The sequence below is a fragment of the Ranitomeya imitator genome, chromosome 1 (genome assembly GCF_032444005.1).
Source record: "Ranitomeya imitator isolate aRanImi1 chromosome 1, aRanImi1.pri, whole genome shotgun sequence".
In the NCBI taxonomy this organism is placed as follows: Eukaryota; Metazoa; Chordata; class Amphibia; order Anura; family Dendrobatidae; genus Ranitomeya; species Ranitomeya imitator.
This window is the reverse complement of record NC_091282.1, coordinates 730,600,506-730,620,723: the sequence shown is the minus strand read 5'-3', so window position 1 is coordinate 730,620,723 and position 20,218 is coordinate 730,600,506. Positions and strand designations below refer to the sequence as shown.

Here is a 20,218-nt window from a genome sequence, read left to right as displayed (position 1 = left end):
ACGATAACAGGAGCTCAATGTCCTATCTGCCATCAGTTTTGACTGATGTCTATAATATGTGATAAAGATTTCAACAAAAGAAGAAATAAAAGAAAACAAACAAAATATTCTATATTATTATGGCATAATATACTAATATTTCAGCCTAGTATATAGACTTTCACATCTTTATAAAACAATATTGTGGGATGCAAGTAATTTTGCAGTCCACTACATATTAACATTTTAAAAGGAATCTGTCAGCAGGATTGTGCATAGGAATCTACACACACTGACACAAAAAATGCTTCTGCAGGCTGGTCCCGATCGTGGCACCTGCACTGCAGTATAATCGCATGGTTACTATTCACTTAATAATCCCTTTTTGCAGATTTACTGGAGCAAGGAAAAGAAAAATCATTTTGAAAATGGCGCCTGGGGCGCCAGCGCAGTAGCAGCTATCGGTTTGTATAGAGATCCGATAGCTGGCGGCGCCATTTTGCTAGAGAAGAGAAAAAATGTCCTCCTCCAGGATGGCGCCATCCGCACCTGTGCAGTAGCAGCTCTCGGAGATCGCCAACAGCTGCTACTGCGCAAGCGCCCCGGGCGCCATTTTCAAAATGACTTTTTTTTTCTCTCGCTCAATTAAATCTGCAAAAGGGATTAAGGGCACAGTAACCATGCGATAATGCTGCAGCTAAGGTGCCACGGCCGACACCTGCCTGTAGAAGCGTGTTTTTTTTAATTCAGTATGTGATGGCATTCATTATGCAAACTAGGGGGCGGGTCAGTGAGGGCTCAGTGACCTGTCAGCAGTCTGCATTATGAATATCTAATCAGAGCTCCACATACATCAACCCCACCTTAGGACACGAGCATATATAATATCATATAGATTAAGAAACAACCACAAGACGGATTTCATCACCAGGTATCATTTTATTCAGTATAACGTGTTATGACCTGGTGGTTAGGACAATAATGGACCAGGTGGTAAAGAGCACACGGAAAGACCTGATAGTTAATAATAATACAGGACAAGCTCTGGGACGTGGGAACTCTGCTGACCGCAATCCCTAATCCTATCACACACACTAGAAATAGCCGTGGATTGCTCCTAACGCTCCCTATGCAACTCGTCACAGCCTAAGAAACTAGCTAACCCTAAAGATAGAAAAATAAGCCTACCTTGCCTCAGAGAAATTCCCCAAAGGAAAAGGCAGCCCCCCACATATAATGACTGTGAGTTAAGATGAAAATCACAAACACAGAGATGAAATAGATTTAGCAAAGAGAGGCCCGACTTACTGAACAGACAGAGGATAGGAAAGGTGACTTTGCGGTCAGCACAAAAACTACAAAAAAACCACGCAGAGGGCGCAAAAGACCCTCCGCACCGACTCACGGTGCGGAGGCGCTCCCTCTGCGTCCCAGAGCTTCCAGCAAGCAAGACAAAAATCAAAATAGCAAGCTGGACAGAAAAATAGCAAACAAGAGAAAAACAAGCAGGAACTTAGCTTCTGCTGGAGAAGACAGGTCACAAGAACGATCCAGGAGCGAACAGACCAATACTGGAACATTGACAGGTGGCATGGAGCAATGATCTAAGTGGAGTTAAATAGAGCAGCCAGCCTAACGAATTAACCTCGTCACCTGTGGAAGGAAACTCAGAAGCCGCAGCCCCACTCACAACCACCAGAGGAAGCCCATGGACAGAACCAGCCGAAGTTCCATTCATGACCACAGGAGGGAGCTTGACAACAGAATTCACAACAATAATGGCACCGAACTGACACTGACTGTAGTTTACTGTGCATAATCCTGCTGGCAGGTTCCCTTTTAGCCATTCTTGAGATATCAACACTTTTGTGTTGTTTACAGCTCCTTGCCTTCGAGACCGACCACCGCTGCTAGACAGCAGAACATGTGCAGTGCTTACAAGCTCTTTTTCTGTTAAACTTGAAGCACTGTTTTGAAGCTGCCCAGGATCAGTGGAATGTGCTCTTTCCTCATGATCCCGGCCAGTGTCGGGACTTGACAGCAGCAGTGGTCGGTCTCCTGGACAATGAGCTATAAACCAAATAAAATTGTTAATATCTCAAGAACAGCTGAACATTTTAATAAGTAGTTAATTGAAAAACTCTGGGCATGTTACTGAGACAAATCAGAAGTTTGTTAAAATGATAGCAGTCTTCAAAGTGGAATTCTGATAAAAGGTGACTATTTAGATCCCCATTCTTCTTTTAAGGCTGGTATACATAGTCACTGTCTTCCAGAAATGCTGGGGTTTTTTGTATTGGTTTCACCAATGTCTACTTTTGGACATTTTTTGTTACCAAAATGCCTCTTTGAGGTTTGGATCTTTTCTTTGGAAAATCAAGACTCTTGGCAAGTAGGCAGTTAGAGCATGGAAAATTCAGTATGACCTCTTACATGACAGTTTGTAGGCCATTACTCTCTGTCATACCAGCCACTGATGGCCTTCTGGTGGATTCTAGTGGAACCCAAGCCAAAAGGTTCTCAAAATTATAGGAGGTAACTAGCAAATTAGTACAGATGGACAGACTGTTTTCATGATCTATCACCTTTAAAAAAAAAAGGGAGAGAAGACGTAGATTTACATTTAAGGAATTGTTATATCTGGAAAATCCCTTTTTTTAGCATGCCCAATGAAAATCTGATGACAGGGTGTCCTGCTACTGTAACCCAATACCAATAAGATGTGTGGGAACTTTCCAGCTAATGTTCTGCAGCACCACCACGGGGGTTATTAACTGTCATTTTAAGTTTTATTTAATAAATCAATAGCTCACATGAAAATAAGAAAATTGTAATATATCCTGTTTGAGGAATCGGCTTTCTCCTCCTGGACTGATCTTTCTTTCTCAATACATGGATAAAATCTGTATTCAGTGAAGACAGGTTTCCTATTACTGAGATAGGAGATAGCAGTTGGTGCTCATAAAGTTCTATGGAGAGAAAAAAGGGAGGAGTTAGGTGCAGATACAGACATTCTCTGAAAATGACAGTTACTGTTCTCCATAGAATATTATTCACACCAACTGTCATGTCCTATCTCGGTAATGGGAAAAATATCGGATAGCACTCTGACTAATGTTAGTCAACGATGACCTGTTCATCTGTGATTTTTTTCTCAGCTCAGATTAGACTGAGAAAAAAAATCACAGCATGCTGCGAGTGGTTGCAGATATCGGATGAGACTCACCAATGCAAGTCAATGGGTGTGCGAGAGAAAAGAAATAAAAAATCGCACAGCACATGGGCCATGAGTGTGATGTGCGATTTTTATGCACCCATCTCATTGGAAACCTGACATTTCTACAGCAGAGTACAGTAAATTCACAGCGTGATCCATAAGAATACAATAGAAGAGATATACAGATATATAATTTTTTAAAAATGGTGTGGAGTCCCTCATATTTGGGTGTGGGGTCCCTTAACCAGCTGAGGGAAAGACAACAGCTTGGGGCTGATGTTTACAGTTTGGGAAAGGGGTAATAAACAAGGAGCTTCTCAGGCTATTAATATCAGCTCCAAGCTGTCTAATTAGTCTTTACTGGTTATTAACAAGGGGTAACGCCCCCCCAAAAATGACGTGGAGTCACCCTATAATTAGTAACCAGCAAAGGCTAGACAGACAGCTGCAGGCTGATATTAATAGCCAAGGAAGGGGCCATGGTTATTTGTCCCCTCCCAGTCTAAGAACATCAGCCCTCATCCACCCCAGAAATGGCGCATCCATTAGCTCCGCCAATTCTGGCTCTTAGCCTCCATTCTTCCCACTTACCTAAGTGTGGTGGCAAGTGGGGTAAAAGAATTGTGGTTGATGTCAGCTTTTTAATGTCAGCTGACATCAAGCCCAGGAGTTCGTAATGGAGAGGCTTCTATAAGACATCCCCATTACTAACCCCATAGTCAAATGTAATAAAGACCCACACCAAGTAAAGTCCTTTAATTTAAATAAAAATACAAAGTCCATTATGTGAAATAAAAACACCCTGACCCTCTTTTACCCATTTATTAATATCCAAAGAAAATAAAAAACAAAGACATCCTCACCTGTCTGCCGATAATCCATTTGTACCGCAACGAGCATTTTATGTAACCACTCAGCAAATCATCCACATGTAGCTAAGTTGGGCTTGTCACGGGACAAATGGATTATTGGCAAACAGGTGAGGATGTTTTTTTTTTTTTAGTTAAAAGACTTTATGTGGTCTGTGTCTTTATTACGTTTGACTATGGGGTTAGTAATGGGGGTGTCTTATAGATTTCTCTCCATTACTAACACCTGGAGCTGATGTCAGCTAACATTACAAAGCTGACATCAACCTCAATATTCTTACCCCACTTGCCACCACACCAGGTCAAGTGGGAAGAGTGGAGAATTGGTTCTTCTAATGGATGCGCCATTTCTGGACAGGCTGAGGGCTGATGTTCTTAGTCTGGGAGGGAGCCAATATCCATGGCCCCTTCCTAGACTATTAATATCAGCCTGCAGCTCTCTGCCTAGCCTTTGCTAGCTATTAATTATAAGGGGGAAGCATAGTCATTTTTTGAGGGGGTCACCACTTGTTAATAACCAGTAAAGGCTAAGTAGACAGCTGTGAGCTGATATTAACCTGGGAAGCTCCATGCTAATTACCTCCTTCTGAGACTATAAACATCAAATCCCAGCTGTTGGCTTTCCCTCAGCTGCTTAAGAAAAATAATGGGGACCCACACCATTCTTTTATTTATTTGTGAGCTAAATACATGTACAGTAAGCTGTACTGCACTGACTTTATCTCAGTGACATCTATCTATCTATCTACAAGTATCTATCTATCTATCTAATATCTAACTATCTTAATAATCTTAATATCTAGCTATCTATATCTGTATATAAGATCGTTTTATTAGTTAGTAAAGTAGCTTGAAATGACAGAGAATTACGGAATGTAACAGCTCATGTTAACCCCTTAACGACCGCTGATACGCCTTTTAACGGCGGCAGTTAAGGGTACTTAAACCACAGCGCCGTTAATTAACGGTGCTGTGGAAAAGGTGTATAGCGCCCCCCCAGAGATTTTGGATTTTCTCTGGGGTCTTGGTTGCCGAGGGTAGCCGAGACCCCATAGAACATGATTCGGGGGGTTTTTGCCGACCCCTGGGTTGCGACCGCCGGTAATTAACCATTTACCGGTGGCCGCAAAAAAAAACCAAACACGATTTCCCATTTAATTTCTCTGTCCTCCGATGTGATCGCACATCAGAGGACAGAGAAATGGGGTCCCCGATAGCCCACCGATACTCACCCATCTCCCCCGATGCTCCTCGTGGCTCCCGATGGGCGCCGCCATCTTTTTCCGGGAAAAAATGGCGGGTGCAGTGCGCCTGCCGGCCGGCACCCGGCAGATCTTTGGTGTCTCGGCTGCCGGAGGTAGCCAAGACCCCAAAGAACATGATCAGGGTCGATTTTTACTGACCCCTGTTTTGCGATCGCCGGTAATTAACCGTTTACCGGTGAACGCAAAAAAAGCGCCGTGTCATTCTCTCTCCTCTGATGTGATCGCACATCAAAGGACAGAGAAATAGAGGGATTCGGGGACCCTATCATGCTTACCGGTGTCCCTGGGTCCTCCTTCGTCCCCTCCTGGCCGCCGGCTTCTTCCTCCAGGAAGAAAATGGCGGGCGCATGCGCAGTGCGCCCGCCGTGATGTGCCGGCCGGCAGAGGAAGAGTCTTCCTATTGTTTTATTTTAGTCACTGTGAGATCCTATCACAGTGATCAAAATAAAAAAAATAGTAAATAACCCCCCCTTTTATCACCCCCTTAGTTAGGAAAAAATGATAAAATAAAAAAGTATGTATTTCTATTTTCCAATTAGGGTTAGGGTTAGGACTAGGGTTGGGGCTAAAGTTAGGGCTAGGGCTGGTGCTGAAGTTAGGGTTAGGGTTGGGGCTAAAGTTAGGGTTAGGGATAGGGTTAGGGTTGGGGCTAAAGTTAGGGTTGGGGCTAAAGTTAGGGTTAGGGTTGGTGCTAAAGTTAGGGTTAGGGTTGGGGCTAAAGTTAGGGTTGGGGCTAAAGTTAGGGTTAGGGTTGGTGCTAAAGCTAGGGTTAGGGCTAGGGTTAGGGTTGGTGCTAAAATTAGGGTTAGGGTTGGGGCTAAAGTTAGGGTTAGGGTTGGTGCTAAAGTTAGGGCTAGGGTTGGGGTTAAAGTTAGGGTTGGGGCTAAAGTTAGGGTTAGGGTTGGGGCTAAATTTAGGGTTAGAGTTGGGATTAGGGTTGGGATTAGGGTTTGGATTAGGGTTAGGGTTGGTATTAGGGTTAAGGTTGGCATTAGGGTTACATTTGGGATTAGGGTTAGGTTTGGGATTAGAGTTAAGGTTAGGGTTGGGGTTAGGTTTGAGGTTAGGGTTGAGATTATGATTAGGGGTGTGTTGGGCTTAGGGATTTGATTAGGGTTAGAGTTGGGATAAGGGGTGTTTTGTGATTAGGGTTATGCCATAACCCTAATCTCAACCCTAATACCAAAACACCCCTAACCCTAATCCCAACCCTAACCATAACCGTTATGGTTAGGGTTGGGATTAGGGTTAGGGGTGTTTTGGGATTAGGGTTTTGATTAGGGTTATGGATTGGGTTGGGATTAGCGTTAGGGGTGTGTTGGGGTTATGGTTGGAGTTAGAATTGGGGAGTTTCCACTGTTTAGGTACATCAGGGGGTCTCCAAACGCGACAGCCAATTTTGCGTTCAAAAAGTCAATTGGTGCTCCCTCCCTTCTGAGCTCTGCTGTGCGCACAAACAGTGGTTTACCCCCACATATGGGGTATCAGAGTACTCAGGAATGATTGGACAACAACTTTTGGGGTCCAGTTTCTCCTGTTACCCTTGTGAAAATAAAAAAAATTGGGGGCTAAAAAATCAATTTTTGTGGGGAAAAAATATTTTTTATTTTCATGGCTCTGCATCAAACTTCTGTGAAGCACTTGGGTGTTCAAAATGCTCACCACATATCTAGATAAGTTTCTTGGGGGGTCTAGTTTCCAAAATAGGGTCACTTGTGGGGGGTTTCTATTGTTTAGGTACATCAGGGGCTCTGAAAATGCAACATGACACCCCCAGACCATTCCATCAAAGTCTGCATTTTAAAATGTCACTACTTCCCTTCCGAGCCCTAATGTGTGCCCAAACAGTGGTCCCCCCACATATGGGGTATCAGCGTACTCAGAACAAATTGACCAACAAATTTTGGGGTCCAAGTTCTCCTGTTGCCCTTGGGAAAATAAAAAATTGGGGGATAAAAAAATTATTTTTGTGGGAAAAAAAATATATATATATTTTCACGACTCTGCATTATAAACTTCTGTGAAGCACTTGGGCATTCAAAGTGCTCACCACGCATCTAGATAAGTCCCTTGGGGGGTCTAGTTTCCAAAATGGGGTCACTTGTGGGCGGTTTCTACTGTTTAGGTACATCAGGGGCTCTGCAAACGCAACATAACGCCCGCAGACCATTCTATTAAAGTCTGCATTCCAAGATGGTGCGCCTTCCCTTCTGAGCTCTGCCATGCACCCAAACAGTGGTCCCCCCCACATATGAGGTATCAGCGTACTCAGGATAAATTGCACAATAAATTTTGGAGTCCAATTTCTCCTGTTACCCTTGTGAAAGTAAAAATCTGGGGTTAAAAAATCATTTTTGTGGAAAAAATATGTTTTTTTTTATTTTCATGGCTCTACATTATAAACTTCTGTGAAGCAGTTGGGGGTTCATAGTGCTCACCACACATCTAGATAAGTTCCTTGGGAGGTCTAGTTTCCAAAATGGGGTCACTTGTGGGGGGTTTCTATTGTTTAGGTACATCAGGAGCTCTGCAAATGCAACATGACGCCGGCAGACCATTCCATCAAAGTCTGCATTTTAAAACGTCACTACTTCCCTTCCGAGCCCCGATGTGTGCCCAAACAGTGGTCTCCCCCCACATATGGGGTATCAGCGTACTTAGGACAAACTGGACAACAAATTTTGGGGTCCAATTTCTCCTGTTACCCTTGAGAAAATAAAAAATTGTGAGCTAAAAAATCATTTTTGAGGAAAAAAAAGATTTTTAATTTTCACGGCTCTACGTTATAAATTTCTGTGAAGCACTTGGGTGAGTGCAGCAAAGTGCTCACCACACATCTAGATAAGTTCCTTAATGGGTTTAGTTTCCAAAATGGGGTCACTTGTGGGGGGTTTCCACTGTTTAGTCACATCAGGGGTTCTCTAAACGTGACATGTCGTCCGATTTCAATTCCAGCCAATTCTGCATTGAAAAAGTCAAACGGAACTCCTTCTCTTCCAAGCTCTGCCATGCGCCCAAACTGTGGTTTACCCCCACATATAGGGTATCGGCGTACTCAGGACAAATTGCACAACATTTGGGGTCTAATTTCTCCTGTTACCCTTGTGAAAATAAAAATTTTGGGGTGAAAAGATTTTTGTGTAAAAAATGCGATTTTTTTTTTTATTTTCACGGCTCTACGTTATAAACTTCTGTGAAGCACTTGGGGCTTCAAAGTGCTCACAACACATCTAGATAAGTTCCTTAAGGGGTCTATTTTCCAAAATGGTGTCACTTGTGGGGGGTTTCCACTGTTTAGCCACATCAGAGGCTCTCCAAACGCAACATGGCATCCGATCTCAATTCCAGCCAATTCTGCATTGAAAAAGTCAAACGGCGCTCCATCTCTTCCAAGCCCTGCCGTGTGCCCAAACAGTGGTTTACCCCCACATATGGGGTATCAGCGTATTCAGAAGAAATTGCACAACAAAATTTGTGGTTCATTTTTTCTTTTTACCCTTGTGAAAATAAAAAAATTTGGTTCTGAAATAAAATGTTTGCAAAAAAAAGTTAAATGTTTATTTTTTCCTTCCACATTGTTTCAGTTGCTGTGAAGCAAGTCAAGGGTTAATAAACTTCTTGAATGTGGTTTTGAGCACCTTGAGGGGTGTAGTTTTTATAATGGTGTCACTTTTGGTTATTTTCTGTCATGTACACCCCTCAAAGTGACTTTAAATGTGAGGTGGTCCCTAAAAAAAATGGTTTTGTAAATTTTGTTATAAAAATGAGAAATCACTGGTCAACTTTTAACCCTTATAACTTCCAAAATTGTTCTGATGTAAAGTAGATATGTGGGAAATGTTATCTATTAACTATTTTGTGTGACATATTTCTCTGATTTAAGGGCAGAAAAATTCAAAGTTTGAAAATTGCAAAATTTGAAAAAATTTCACCATATTTCCGTTTTTTTTCATAAATAATCGCAAGTAATATCGAAGAAATGTTACCACTAACATGAATTACAATATGTCACAAAAAAAACAGTCTCAGAATCAGCGGGATCCATTAAAGCGTTCCAGAGTTATAACCTCATAAAGTGACATTGGTCAGAATTGTAAAAATTGGCTTGGTCATTAAGTCCCAAATTGGCTCTGTCACTAAGGGGTTAAACATGCATTGCATACGGATTGCATACGCATGTAATACGGATGATAGGTAAGAAAAATCGCATTGTACTCGCATGATGCTCGTCCTACTTTACAGGATCAACATCAGATCGATTTTCTTTACGCTGATGAGTGTGAGCTCTTAACCTACAGGAAAGAACTATATCTTGGTACCGTGTTAGCCAGTAGATAGAAAAATATTTATCAGACAAATCTGCTTCTGGGTTGACCTTTAATTCACAAACTTCTCAATTCTCAGGTTAAGAGCTGAAAAATATTTAGAATTGAGAGTCCTCAGTGGTTGATACCTTTTAATGGCCAACTGAAAAGATGGTAATAAATTGCAAGCTTTCGAGACTACATACGTCTCTTCATCAGGCAAAGACTTTGACTTTGCCTGATGAAGAGACGTATGTAGTCTCGAAAGCTTTGACTTTGCCTGATGAAGAGATGTATGTAGTCTCGAAAGCTTGCAATTTATTACCATCTTTTCAGTTGGCCATTAAAAGGTATCAACCACTGAGGACTCTCAATTCTAAATATTTTTCAGCTCTTAACCTGAGAATTGAGAAGTTTGTGAATGAAAGATCAACCCAGAAGCAGATTTGTCTGATAAGATATATTACAACGTCTCTTATTTTTACCTGAACTTTTGATTTTGGAAATAAAAATTAAACGGCTGTTACTCTTTAAGCATTGCATGGTTCTTTGTCATTGATCTCTCTAGTCCTACATAGCGGCAGATCACTCTACTACGTGGATGATAAATAAGGGTCCTGAATAAAGAGTCACTTTTATTAACAGTTTAATCCAGTTAAAACAGATTCCACTATTTAAAATACAATATGCTTAATATTAGGTTCTGATTTATAAGGAAGAGACGACAAGGAACATCCGACAACAGACAGGATGATTGTCATATCTGTAAAATAATGCACCGTTTTATGACAGATATCTAATCCTGCCGTTCTAGTATAGCAGTATACGCACTCATAGTCACCGGAGTGTGTAATCATGAAGATTTATTATATTGCTTTATCATTGTGCGGAGAAGCATAGATGACAGCTGTTGAAAAAAATTGATACATTATTGCACATTACAGACATCTTACTAGAATTGATATATATTTTATACGAAGCAGCCAAAATCTGAAGCAGAGGTGACTTCTAAGCTACAATAGTAAGAATATACATTACACTAATATCAGTGTTGGACTTTTGCATAAAACTCTAAAGTTATAGAAAAATGATTGTATTAATTTGGAACTAAAATGTTGCCTGCAAAATCATATCATTCATTCATTAATCCATTCTTGCATTTAGATATACAGGTGCTTCTCATAATCATCAACATTAACAGAAATAAACACTTGAAATAGATCACTCTGTTTGTAATGACTATATCTAATATATGAGTTTCACTTTTTGTATTGAAGAACTGAAATAAATTAACTTTTTGATGATATTCTAATTTAGTGAGAAGCACCTATAATTGCAAATTTGTCTTGAATTAACATTCAATTCATGTGTGTTTGCCAGCAGTTTTCTCATGTTATCACAGGTCATACTGCTTGTGTAATGGAGGGCATAATAGACAACTTGGGTCAGTCATGGTCAATGCTAAACTGGATGCTCCTCGGAATGAGTACCTCTTTGTTTGAAGTGTTGAAACCCCTTATGACATAAGCCAAAAAATATTTATTTCTCAAAACTCTCCCATAAACCTGGTTGAGCATGCATGTTTACTTTGATGTGTAGAAGTATAGAAACTTCTGCCATACACCTTGAACAGTGTTGAAGTTCCTAAAGGAGAAAATGTGCCGCTGTCTAAGCGTTGTGAGACATAATTGAGTGGGTGAGTATAGGAATTTGCTCAACTGATACGGTTGCGCAAACTGAGGCACAACTCCCACATGAAGTATGGATGTATTTGCAAGAGTCTGCTGCCGACCTGGTTGGAAGGGATTGGATTCCCTGAAACAGGAGTATCCCACAAAGTCTAAATATGGGAATTTAATTAGATTGACATGTTTCTTAAGGTACCTTCACACTAAACGACGCTGCAGCAATCCAGACAACGATCCGGATCGCTGCAGCGTCGCTGTTTGGTCGCTGGAGAGCTGTCACACAGACCGCTCTCCAGCGACCAACGATGCCGGTAACCAGGGTAAACATCATGTTACTAAGCGCAGGGCCGCGCTCAGTAACCCGATGTTTACCCTGGTTACCATCCTAAAAGTTAAAAAAACAAACACTACATACTTACCTTCCGCTGTCTGTCCCCGGCGCTCTGCTTCTCTGTACTGGCTGTGAGCACAGCGGCCGGAAAGCAGAGCGGTGACGTCACCGCTGTGCTTTCCGGACGCTGTGATCACAGTGAGTGCAGGAAAGCACAGTGCCGGAGAACAGACAGCGGAAGGTAAGTATGAAGCGTTTGTTTTTTTACTTTTAGGATGGTAACCAGGGTAAACATCGGGTTACTAAGCGCGGCCCTGCGCTTAGTAACCCGATGTTTACCCTGGTTACCAGCGAAGACATCGCTGAATCGGCGTCACACGCTGATTCAGCGATGTCAGCGGAAGAGCCAGCGACCAAATAAAGTTCTGGCCTTCTAGCCCCGACCAACGACATCACAGCAGGATTCTGATCGCTGCTGCGTGTCAAACTGAACGATATCGCTAGCCAGGACGCTGCAACGTCACAGATCGCTAGCGATATCGTTTAGTGTGAAGGTACCTTTACAAATGGGTTCATTATTATCAATATTGTGTTTTTTATACATTTTATATGTCATTTTTATATATGTTTAAAAGAACAGTGTAGGATGAATCACTCCTCCTCTTCCTCTTTTGTCTCCCCTCCCTCTCTCTCACACTGGGAAATGGCTATGTCACGATCAGCTGCGGCCGCCAATGCGGCCCAGCCCATGACGCCCCCAAGCCGACCAACCTCAGAAGGCGTGGGGCGTCCATCTCCTAGGGACAAAATACGGACCCTTTAAACCACAGAGGGGGACCCGGCCTACCCGAACTAGGGGAGGGCAGCGACCGGGGTTCTGTGGCAGCTGAGCATGTGGACAAGGAAAGAAACACATAGGACATGATTACACCGATACTTCAGGTATAGAGAAAGTAAAGTTTACTAAAGTAAAGTCACACAGTACATAAACAAAACATGACGATGTCAGGCTCCCGATTCCACACCTCAGAAGGGTACCACCCAGTGGACCCCAAGGCACCAACGGATTACCGAGGCACAGATAGGCAGGACATCAGGACCAAGGCAGGACATCAGGATACAGGCAAGAAATCAGGATACAAACAGGACATCTGGACTCAGGAAAGACCTTAGGACATCAGGACACAGGCAGGGCATCAGGGAACAGACAGAATATCAGGACATCTGGACTCAGGGTCACCGGCAGACATCAGACAGGAGTCATTCGGTTCCAGACATCCGACACAACCTACAGGCACCACCAGAGACATCAGGCTCCAAACTCCAGACAGCGGTCATCAGGTTCCAGACTGCGGTCGTCAGGCTCCGGGCATCGGACCTAGGAAGGAACTCAAGCGTGATAGTGCAAACACCGCCATACTTGACATGAGCCAGACGGGGTTAACACCGCATGGTAGTCAGAGCACAGAGTAGTAGATGCTCAGCAGAAACACCAGTTTCAAGAGAATCAAAATCACTGGGAGTAAAGCTCCAGATGCAAAGGGATTCCAGGAACCTAATCACAGCAGACACAGTTCAGGCAGGTTCAGGTACAGGATCAAGGATTCAGGCCTGGATATACCGTCTCCAGGACAGGCGCCAGAACAGGACAAAACAGAAATCAAGGCAAGGACTTTGGTACCAAAACATAGACAGGAGAGGTGCAGGAACAGAAACACACATAGCAAAGTTCAGGAGCTTTGTGAGTGTAGCTCAGGCCCTGCCCATATGGCAGGGGAGCTTTATATATGAGCTGCCCCTCAGCAATTGGCTGGGGGCAGCATTTGAAGTACACACCCTAACCCTGATAAAAGCAGGGGAGGTGTGGCTGCGCACGCCCTAAGCACACAGAAACCATTACAGCACAATCAGTGCAGGATCTGAGGCTCAGGGCACCTGGCTGAGACTGCATGCACTGAGCCATGTGGAAAGTCATGCACCAGCCGCAAATGAGCTCACAACCTGTGGACAGCTTCACAGCAGCAACCAGGGACCGCACATGAGGAAGGTATGCAGCAGGGCAAATACCTAAACACCCATGTACGACTGCGCAGCAGAGCAGGGAACTGAGAAGGCTCCATTAAGGTAACAGCCAACAGTATCCCAGCTCAAATTAGGGGGAAAAGAGTAAAGGGTTAAAGCAAACATATGCATTGTCATGCCGAAAACCAGAGACAGACAGAACGGCATGACAGGCTATATGAGAAGGATCAAATTTATTTTCTCCATTCACCTAAAGAAGGCTGCAAACAGCCAAAACGTGTTGTGTATATAATATATTATCAGTTTGAATAAAAAATGTTTTACCTACAAGCAACCCGAAATTTCTGCACCTTGATTTCTCTCAGTGGCAAAGACAGCGCCATTCCCTGGTCCTCCTGTCTGCCAGACACTTTGGGCAGTGACTCATTACTTGTGGGACCAAACCCCAACCTTTTTTTCCATGCAGTTGTTTACTATAATCTCCAGAGTTTTCCTCGATACCGGGGCTCTCAAGCTATTGGCGGTACCCATATGCTGTTTTGGAGATTTTTAGACCCTTAGTGAATGTTACCAGTATCAGTGATATTCAAAACTATGGGTACACCATGGCATCGAACCTCAGACAAGCCACGCAATAACAAAATGGCGCAATCTGTCTTTGATTTGCTATCATGTAACAGTTTAACAATTGCGATTTGGCTGTAATAAAAAAAAAAAACGAGCGGTCACAAGCAAGTTGCAGCCATGCTCAGCAGCTTTGGATTTTTGACCGTGGTCAAATTCTGTTGCTTGCAAAGACACAAACACTGACTATCATTATCTGAGGTTGTAATGTTGCACTACAATCGTCTTGTCGCTTGACTAAAACCTTGTACATCTCCTGACCATCTCCTTGGAGCTGACAACTGCTATCCAGGAGCCCTGCATTGTATAGCCAGCGCTGATCGTTATATACATTGCTCTTGAACGCTCCAGGTCCCTGTGCACTTAGTTGAAAATTGTTTTTTTGATGGGCAATTGCTTTTGGATACTCATTCCAGCTGAGCCCAGTGTTTGTTCTACTATTCATATGATCTAATAGAATCTGCCATAAATTTTCTAGTACAAACTCATTCTATGAATGAGTTAATAGTATCTAGAAATATATGTGTATGCCTCTACAGAAACTGGACTAGAAAAAATATCTTACATCATCACCGATTTTAGATACGTTCTTTTCATACTCAGGCTGTCAACCATATTTTCATGAAGCACTTCCCTGATATGTTTTTATTGGAAGTTGTCCTACCCATACAGAGATCTTGGGGTGTCTTCTGACCCACTTCCTCCAGATGAGTGGTCATTAACGTTGGCATCATATGTATACTTCCTAACTTGGATGGAAAGAAGGTTAACAATTTCTTTTACAACTTAGCCACAACTCTAATCTAGCCTTTTTGTGGGCCCACACAGAAATAGTGCCCCTAGTGAAGCTCCTTAGTGTTCCTATAGAATTTTATACCCCTTTTATGGCCTCCAAGAAATATGATGCCCTCCACACACATTATAATGCTCCACACACAGTGTAATGCCCCCACAGATTCTTTTTACACACATTATGATGCCAACCACAGTTCCCCCATATTCACTATGATTCCCCCATAGTACCCCCTACCCTACATCATATCCTCCCATACATATTATGAAGCTCCTCAGTACCCTCCACAGCATAATACAACCCCACAGTACCTGTCCTACACATCATGATGTTCCTATATTGTCTCTTCCACAGGCTGATACCACCGTGACCCAACACACACTGTAGGATGCTCCCAGAATGCCCCTCACACATTATTATGCCCCAGCAGTTCACCTATCTCGACAAATATGCCCCCACACACATTATGATGTGAGAGGCGTAGCTAGGGTTTTGGTGCAAAGCTTCTGAGTGGGCCCCTAACCTGGTAACCTTGATTACAACTCGGTGACGTGCCCTAATACTGGAGGAGACCCTATTACTGAATATAATCTACTATATAATTGTCAAAGGGTCACTTCCGTCTGTCCTTCTGTCTGTCGCGGATATTCATTGGTCGAGGCCTCTGTCATGGAAATCCAAGTCGCTGATTGGTCGTGGCAAAACGCCCACAACCAATGCCACGACCAATCAGCGACGGCCATAGTCTGGCAGCGTAATGGCCACTGCTTTACTGCCCTGCAGTCAGCGCTTAGCGCTCACACAGGGTTAATGCCTGCGGTCCGTTAACGCAGCTATTAACCCTGTGTGACCAACTTTTTACTATTGATGCTGCATATGCAGCATCAATAGTAAAAAGATGTAATGTTACAAATTATAACAATAAATAAAAAAAAAGGTTATTCTCACCTTCCGAGGTCGGGCGCTGTCCTCGGCAGTGCAAGCGACAGGTTCCGGTGCCAAGGATGCTATGCGAGAAGGACCTGCCATGACGTCACAGTCATGTGACCGTGACGTCATCACAGGTCCTGCACTCATTCCAACCCTGGACCGGAAGCTGCCGCATGCATCGCATACAGGGCCAGGACTTCAAGGGGCCTTCGGAAGGTGAGTAAATGTTTATTTTTTATTTTAAGTCTTTTTTAACCACGCATATAGTGCCCACATTGCTGTATACTATATACTACATCTCTGTGCTATATACTATGTAGCTGGGCAATATACAATGTGACTGTCCAATATACTACCTGGCTGTGCAATATACTACGTGGCTCTGCTATATACTTAATGGCTGACCAATATACTACATACCTGTGCAATACACTACGTGGCTATGTTATATACTACGTAGCTCTGCTAAAAACTACGTACGCTGTGTTATATACTACGTTGGTTGTGTTATATACTACGCCACTGTGCAATATAGTACGTAGCCTGTGCTATATACTACCTACATATTCTAGAATACCCGATACGTTAGATTGGGGCCACCATCTAGTCTCTATATAAAGACCAACATGGATATTACCGCCATATGGTCAGTGGTAGATACCAGTCCTACAGAACATATAAGAGATCACAGCACAGTTATAGATAATGAGCCACTGCTGCCGTATGTTTCCCTATTACTGCACCTGATACCCCAATACTAAGCCGCTGCTGCCATATGTGTCCCTATTACTGCACCTGATATCCCAATACTGAGCCGCTGCTGCCGTATGTGTCCCTATTACTGCCCCTTATACCCCAATACTGAGCCTCTGCTGCTGTATGTGTCCCTATTACTGCCCCTGATACCCCAATACTGAGCCGCCGCTGCTGCCGTATGTGTCCCTATTACTGCACCTGATATCCCAATACTGAGCCGCTGCTGCCATATGTGTCCATATTACTGCACCTCATACCCCAATTCTGAGCCGCTGCTGCCGTATGTGTCCCTATTACTGCACCTGATACCCCAATACTGAGCCGCTGCTACGGTATGTGTCCCTATTACTGCCCCTGATACCCCAATACTTAGCCGCTGCTGCCGTATGTGTCCCTATTACTGCACCTGATACCCCAATACTGAGCCTCTGCTGCCGTATGTGTCCCTATTACTGCCCCAGATACCCCAATGCTGAGCCTCTGCTGCCATATGTGTCCCTATTACTGCCCCAGATGCCCCAATACTGAACCGCTGCTGCCGTATGTGTCCCTATTACTGCCCCTGATACCCCAATACTGAGCCGCTGCTGCAGTATGTGTCCCTATTACTGCACCTGATACCTCAAAACTGAGCCGCTGCTGCCATATGTGTCCTTATTACTGCACCTGCTGTGTGGTTCTCTGTGCCCTCTAAATTCTAAAGCACCCCTCTATAATATAGTAATGCCGGGTGCAAGTGTCCTGGAAAACAGTGCCCATATTTTGCCCCCTAGAAAGTAATATTGCCCTGTGTGCCCCTTTGATAGCCACAGTAATCTGAGTTCCCCTATAACAATAAGTGCCCGCTTTACATTTAATAATATCCCGAGTCTCCCCCCTGTACAGCTCCGCTATACACAGCATGATGCTCTGTAATACACAGTATAATGCCCCCTCAATGTATAGTACCACCCACACAGTATACTGACCCCTTAGTAGCCTCCATACTGTTTGATGGCTCCAACAATGTATAATGACCCCCCACTGTAATCTCCATACGATCTCCATATGATGGCCCCATAGATAGCCTCCATATACAGTAGCATAATGCACCAAATAGTCCACAATATAGTATAATGTACTCCCCATAGGCAGACTTTATAGCATAAGGCAGCCCCCATAGTCAGACCCTGTAATAAGGCAGCACCCCTATAGGCAGACCCTGTATTGAGGCAGCCCCCATAGTCAAACCCTGTAATAAGGCAGCCCCCATAGTCAAACCCTGTAATAAGGCAGCACCCCTATAGGCAGACCCTGTAATAAGGCAGCACCCCCATAGACCGTGTAATGAAGCAGCACCCCTATAGGCAGAACCTGTAACAAGGCAGCCCCCCATAGTCAGACCCTGTAATAAGGCAGCCCCCCGTAGTCAGACCCTGTAATAAGGCAGCAGCACCCATAATAAATAAATAAATACCTCTCTTCTTCCTGGTTCCTGCGCTGCTCCCGCTGATCTCCTGACAGCGTGTGCCGGGCAGTGACGTCATCGCGCTCGCTGTCAGTGTCGGCGACGTCAGACGCCGACACTGACGGGGATGATGGGAGAAGGAGCGTAGCGCTCTTTGTCCCATCAATGCGATCAGCTGTATTGGCTAAATGCCGGTACAGCTGATCTTCCGATGATGGTGGGGGGCCCACTGCTGGCACCGGGGCCCCCCACCTGCTCAGGGGCCCCATAGCGGCCGGGCGGCAGAGCAGGGAAATCGATTCTCCCTGCTCTGCTGCAGAAAGTAACAGTATTGGCACGCTGCGCACGCCGATACAGTTACAGTAGTGTAGCTCCGGGTGGGCCCCCTCAGAGCATTGGGCCCGGGGCGCCCGCACCCTCTGCCCCCCCGGTAGCTATGCTACTGTGATGCCCCTAGAGTCCATACCAATGAATATGATGCCCCACAGTGCCTCTTTTCCTGGTATGGTGCCCTTCCACCAACTGGCTAGTAAAAAACATACTTACCTAGTCCCATTTCCATGATATGCAGAGCAGCTCTCCAACTCCAGGCTCTTTATGGCCAGATGCAGCAGACACAATGTAGAGATGTGATTGCACCTTCTGCTCTGATCCTCAGATGCAACAGGTGAATGTTGGGGCTGGAAGCTGACGACTCCCTGCTCTCCATCCATACAGTTGAAAGCAGGACAGCCTCTCCAGACAGCAGGATAGCTTCCCAAAACCTGCACTGTCCACCTAGATCAGTGACATTTGGAAGGCATGTTATGAGCTCGCGAAACATAATCTTCATTGATCACTTTAGGATTAGATTTAGATGAAGTATTGAGGTTATTAATTATACTTAGAAAACGAATGGGGCAGATCGTGACAAAGCTCCGTGCTGGTGATGAGCGTTTTCATAGTTTAGAGGAAGCTGGTCAACCGTATCCCCCAAGATTTTTGTATCATGTGACCACAGGTAAATAAATTATGGGGAGATGGTAAAAATGTTTTGTTTTTCTTTAAAATTACTTTTAAGGAGACAGTCATAACCAAAACTAAACTAAAATAGACTAATTGGGAAAGTTGCAAGCGCATGTTCAATGGAAGGTAATATAATCATGAAGCAGGGCTGTGTAAGGTATTATATTTAATCTTGGGATTTCATAGGGTTAATAGCACTAAAGAGACAGAATAATGCAGAATATTTATGTGGCGGCTTTTTTCCCATACAGGCGGGATACATGTCTGGTATGCTGGTACCTGTGGGAGTTGGTATAGCTGGAGCACTTTTCATCCTCGGAGTTCTGTACAGCATAAAGATTATGAATCGCCGCAGGAGAAACGGCTTCAAACGACATAAAAGAAAGGTAAGCAACCGCCTGATCTCACCCATACATCACCAGATCGCTGCTGGTGCATTATTAACTTTGACAAAGTGTAGAAACTACTAGCCCCATGTCTAGTATGCAGAACTCAAGAAATGACCAGTTTTCCTTGTGTCTCCCCAGCAAAGAGAGTTCAACAGCATGCAAGACCGTGTCATGCTCCTGGCGGACAGCTCAGAGGACGAATTCTGATCGGAAGTGCTTCAAACACCCTGTGACTCGATGCAAGAAGGAGAATCCAGCTCCTGCAATGTCACTGCTACTAGCCAGCCGTATAACACCCTGTAGTGATTGCCATGCATTGAGGTGGACAGCATGCTGTCTTGTACATGTTTGTTTTTATACAGCAGTGAAATGATATGTCTTAATATGCAAAGTCCTTCTAGTGCAAGTGTGATCTGTTTTATAGCAGCTATTTTTTGTACATTGTTAGAATTTGCTGTCAAGGATGCGGGCGGTGTAAATAGTAGATATGAACAAATCTGGGGTTGTGCAACGTGGGCAACTTTGTGACCACATGGCCAATGGGAATGGTAAATGTCTGTCCCGGATTAGGAAAACATGGCTGCATTCTTCCAGGAACA

At 43.9% G+C, this 20,218-nt stretch overlaps 1 protein-coding gene across 2 annotated transcripts in view; it reads left to right on the top strand.

Moving 5' to 3' along the window:
* ARMH4 (armadillo like helical domain containing 4) overlaps positions 1-20,013 on the top strand; it is a 255,572-nt gene extending 235,559 nt beyond the window's left edge. For both annotated transcript variants that reach the window (XM_069733187.1, XM_069733193.1), the window contains exons 7-8: positions 19,482-19,616; positions 19,758-20,013. In XM_069733187.1, the coding sequence (XP_069589288.1) occupies positions 19,482-19,616; positions 19,758-19,826 (204 nt within the window). In that variant the 3' untranslated portion in view covers positions 19,827-20,013. The remainder of the gene's footprint in view (positions 1-19,481; positions 19,617-19,757) is intronic.
* Positions 20,014-20,218: the final 205 nt, after the last annotated feature.